General features: G+C 37.1%; 1 protein-coding gene across 1 annotated transcript; it reads left to right on the top strand.

Moving 5' to 3' along the window:
* The first annotated feature begins 2,477 nt into the window (after positions 1 to 2,477).
* CLDN17 (claudin 17) lies at positions 2,478 to 4,882 on the top strand. Its single transcript, XM_072806415.1, has one exon. The coding sequence runs from the start codon at positions 2,922 to 2,924 to the stop codon at positions 3,594 to 3,596; it is 675 nt and encodes a 224-aa protein (XP_072662516.1). The 5' UTR covers positions 2,478 to 2,921; the 3' UTR covers positions 3,597 to 4,882.
* Positions 4,883 to 5,379: the final 497 nt, after the last annotated feature.

Here is a 5,379-nt window from a genome sequence, read left to right as displayed (position 1 = left end):
CTTTAAGGTGGAGGTTAGGGTGTCTTATTTTTACTAAGGGGTGCTCTTGGGATCAACACCTGAGAGAAAGAAGGGAAAGGAGTATATTGGTATAAGGAGAAGTCAGGTTGTGATGCAGAACCAGTTGATGGCTAAGGCATCAAAACAAGACTGGAACAAGCCCCTTCCCCTCCAAAGCATATGCTCTTTACTGTGTCAATTAAAAAATGGTGGTTTCCTTCAGCCTCTACAGAAAAGCCAATGAGGCTAGGATATACAAGTGTTATTTGAAGATAGCAGGTAAGAATGCCCAGGAAGTCTGTCACATTTCTAATAAGGTTTTAGTGGCCAACACTGTGACTGAAGTCAGACTTCCATGTTGGAGCAGTGGAAAATATAAGTGAATTACAAGCTGTGTATGCATAAATTGCAGGGAACACATTTCTGGCAGGATGCATTTTAATATGGAGGGAATTGAATATATTTATTTTATAAAGGACAACTCAGAGAGAGGAAGATGTAGATACAATGAAGGGAGGGAATTATCAATGGAACCAGGGCTCCCAAGGAGGTAGAAGACAACAAAAAAGTTGGAAAGGAAAATAATACCTCTTTTTAAATATAAAGCAAGAAAGTAAAGCTAGCATTGAGCATTAGTTTTGGCTGTGAGAGGCAAAAAATAAAAGCTCCCATATTACTTATGTTTCACAGATTATTCTTATAGTCAGAATGTACTTCCATATTCTAAGTAAACATAATGCTCCCATGTTTATTTGTAATACAAAAGATATTCTATCTCATGAAGAAGTCAAACAATTGGAAAAGAACAATAAGTTGGGAACTTCCAGGACAAAATAAAGATGAAATTTGAAGTGAGATAGAAGGAGGAAGAGGAAATAGAACACAGAAGAGGAAGTGGAAGCAACAAGTCAGAGTAATGTTGGCAAATCCCTTCAGGGTGAGAATGGCTAATCTTGTGTCTCAGGAGCCTAGAACAAAGACAGAGAAAACCCTGCCTTCTGAGCTGGTGTTAGGAAATTTTGAACTACGCAGAAGTCATCTATTTCCTCAATGATTCACATTCCTTAAAGAGGGAGTTCTCACTTGGTCTAGAATGGTATTAATACAGCAACAACAACAAAGACAGATAATGGATAAATAACAGAGAGATAATCACCCATCTTAAAAACTCAATGGTGTTCATATTTCCTAATTCAATTAATGGACTCTTTAAATCTGGATGGTATTGGATGGCTCTTGGCCTGTGGTTGACTAAGATGATGGACCTGTGGCAAACTGCAATGTCTCCCAGCTGGAATATGCTTGCTGTGCTTGTTTTTGAATAGTTTTCATCCCTGAAATGGATTCCTTGCAATAGGGTGTGAAAGAAAAAGGGAAAAGGTCCATGCTTCCCACGTTAAGCACTTGTGGTATCTGAGCAGTGGCAGGCAAGTGGCAGTCAATGATGACAACTTGATTCTTGAACTTTGAAACAGCCTCAGAAAATTCTGAAAACAGAATTTTGCTTGCTTTAAAAACTATTTGAAAAACTATTAAGGTAATTAATTTCAGGTTTAGTCTCATTCATATGAAAAGACTTGAAAAGCATCTCTCCCTTCCCCTTTTGAGTCAGACTAGTCAGAGGCAGTAAGCATGGTAAGGTAAAGACCAAATTTATTTCTAGATTGTTACCACATAGCTAGCCTCGTCAAGCACTCTGAAGACCTCACATTCTGAATCTGACAAATGGGAGACTTCAGCCTGATAAATTTGAAAATATCTTTCTTTCCTAAAAAGTTTTCTATTATCTGAATTTGAGTAATTGCATAGCTAGTTCAAAGGGCCACTTTTATATTGTTCCATAAAAATGGAGTATACACTTTTAGGTTTTATAAATGTGATATATTTCAAACTGCCATTGAACAAACAGCTAATGAGAGTTTATACACAAAACATTATCTCACTGGAGACAAAAGGTTACCTAAAAGATAATATAATGATTACTAGGAAATTAAATTATAAGGGGTATTTCTCTATGTTCTTCTTTCCCGGCTCTTAAGAATAAACTGAAATCTGAATTTCTTTTTCTTAGGACTCCTCCTTTTATAAAGCATCAGTGGTTTTAGTAGAAGTAAGTAGTCTTGAAACTAATATCTAAACAGTTCTCCATGTCCAGAAATCTATATTAAAACCAGAATTGTGGGATGCCTTGAGCATCTGCCTTTGGCCCAGGGTGAGATCCTGGGGTCCCAGGATGGAGTCCCACATCGGGCTCCCTGCATGGAGCCTGCTTCTCCCTCTGCCTGTGTCTCTGCCTCTCTCTATATATGTCTCATGAATAAATAAATAAAATCTTAAAAAAAAAAACAGAATTGACTAGCCATATTAAAGAAAAATGGCTTAGATTAGAAGACAGTAATAGGTTATCTAAAGTGCAAAGCGATTCTCAGTTGCTCTCCAAAAAACTGGCAAGGTTTTGGCGCTGTCTCCAGTTGTGACTTAACAAATGTATTTATGCTTTTTTATCAGAGTGGTTTTTCAACAGGAAGTTTCCAGCTCTGTAATTAGAAATCCACAATGGAAGCTCTGACATTTAATTACAACACTGCTAAGACAATAATAATAAGAGGAATACCAAAGTTGAATGCAGTGTTTCTTGACACACCTCTGGCTACCTTCTTATTGGCTGGGAAACAATTATATATGACTAGTAAATAATCCATACAGAAATGAGTGTGTACAAAGGCAGCATGCATTTACAACAGGTACTTCTAGTCAGACCAAGTTCACTCACTGTTGCTAATTTCAACTAAAACGTTATGGGCAGTAACCACGGAGAACCTCATCAGAGATTGCTGTAGACTCAAAGAGGCCTCCTCCACCTTCTGGACTTCCAGCAGCTTCTACCATTCCAGATTGGCTCAATCTTCAAAGGAGAGGCAATGGCATTTTATCCCCTACAGATTGCTGGTCTGGTTCTTGGGTTCTTTGGCCTGGTTGGGACTCTTGCCACAACCCTTCTGCCTCAGTGGAGGGTATCAGCTTTTGTTGGCAGCAACATTATTGTTTTTGAAAGGCTCTGGGAAGGGCTCTGGATGAACTGCGTTCGACAAGCCAAGATCCGGTTGCAGTGCAAGTTCTATAGCTCTTTGTTAGCTCTCCCACCTGCCCTAGAAGCAGCCCGAGCCCTTATGTGTGTGGCGGTTGCTCTCTCCTTCATCGCTTTGCTCATTGGCATCTGTGGCATGAAGCAGATCCAGTGCACGGGCTCTAATGAGAGGGCCAAAGCGTACCTTCTGGGAACTTCTGGGGTCCTCTTCATCCTAACCGGCATTTTCGTTCTGATTCCTGTGTGCTGGACAGCCAATATCATCATCAGGGATTTCTACAACCCAGCCATCCACGTGGGTCAGAAACGAGAGCTGGGAGCAGCCCTTTTCCTGGGCTGGGGGAGCACTGCTGTCCTCTTCATTGGAGGGGGTCTGCTCTGTGGGTTCTGCTGTTGCAACAGAAAGAAGCAAAGACACAGATATCCAGCCCCTGGATATTGTGTGCCACACACAGAGAACCGGAGGAATGTGACAGTGCTTAATAAGACTTCCACCAGTTATGTCTAATACCTGCTTTCGGCTCAAACTATGGATTACAATCAAAGTGTTTTATAGAGTCCTGCCAGACACTTGTAAGTACGTCAGGCACGGGAACTTGCTTTATGGCTGCATTTAAATTGAGATGAAAGTATAAAGGGTATATAGATTGTACTTTGTCACCTGTGGGAGGAATAGAAATGACTTGCTTTGGACATTCTGACCTCATATGTATTAAAAGCATTTACTGTTATTAGACACAAATAATCCCCATTCCAACTTGCATAGTCAAAAATCAGGTATATCCATATCCTTAGTATAGTGATAACTACGGTTTTTTGACAATCGTATATCATCTGCTAAGAAATGAAAATTTTATTGCAATTGATAATACACAGCAATAAAACATATTCTAAAACAAAACCTAAGTTATTTTTCCTCCAAATTATTTCTTGTATTAATACAGTAACAGTTGGAATATAGAGTTTTTCTTTCTTAAGCAAATACTCTGAAAAATAATAGATATCAAACAAGAACTTTTAATTGAATTTATCAAAATACGGAGATGTCCATCTAATGAAAAGATTTGATATTCCTTTCAGAAACTCAAATGCATCAGTAATTAAACACTTTTAGGGGAAAGGGGAGCCCTGATTTCTCTTAGGAAATTTATGAAAAAGGTTTTAAAGCACCTAATTTATACAATTAAACTTTCCTGGGATTATATATTCAAGGGAAAATAATTGATAAATGAAAAGTAGTATGTTTAATAACCTATGATTTGCACCGACACAAACAGAAGTTATCTGTCTTGATAAGGTACATCAGTACAAGGCTGTGAATCCTCAACTCTCATCAAGAGGAAATACACTCCTAATTCGGGAATTGAGGTTTGGGTGTTGAATGCAATGGTTTCTGTTCCTTGTTTTATTCTTTAGTCATTGTTCAGGTCTACACACGCAAAGTAAAATGAAGAATTAAGGTAATGATTCAGGCAATTAGTCAGGCTAAAATAAGTACCTCCATTTTACTCTGCAATAAATAAATAGGTATGGCTAAAGCATCTTGTTTTGCTTGAATTATCTGTATTATTTTCTCAATTCTGCATTTCTCTTGCATATAACATGCCATATTTAATGTGCCAATATCAGCTTTGAAAGTATGTGTGGGGTCAGGGAGGATGAGGATATGAGTATTTGTGGGGCAAATTCACTCCTATGGGTCACATCTGAATATCTCCAATATCTTGTGAACCAATCAATGTTTATATATCCAACTCTTCAATATTGTGTTTATTTTATAAAGTTATTTAATTTTCAGTGCATATTTGCAATGAATAGATTAAATTTGTTCACCAAATATTTATTGCATGTCTATCTTTAATAAAATAATAGAATAAAATAATTACATATTTTCAATTATGTTGCTATATTTCACTGTGGGGTCAGTTTCAGAATGAATTTCTATCCTTAGAAGACCATCTAATAACTCTGAAACATTAAATCAGAGGTAACTCAAGACTAGATGTTAACATCAAACCCTCATTCTATTCTATAAACCACCAGCAAGGCTTCAGTAAGTCAAACCCTTGGTAATATAAAACTATATTTAAAAAATTAGCAATATGTAATGATAAAGTTCACATAAATGTAAATGTCTTCAAATGATATGATAAAATAAGAAAAACAATGATTTAAACATATTTTTTTCCCTAAGATTGTTTTCTTTTTCAAACTTCATTCCAAAAAGCCTAAATTTTGGGTGTGTTGAAAAGGTGTCACTTATCATATATACAGGCAAATAAGTACAAAAT

Source organism: Canis lupus, chromosome 30, assembly GCF_048164855.1.
Source record: "Canis lupus baileyi chromosome 30, mCanLup2.hap1, whole genome shotgun sequence".
In the NCBI taxonomy this organism is placed as follows: domain Eukaryota; kingdom Metazoa; phylum Chordata; class Mammalia; order Carnivora; family Canidae; genus Canis; species Canis lupus.
Note: the sequence above shows the minus strand (reverse complement) of the source record. Positions and strands in the feature narration are given on the sequence as shown.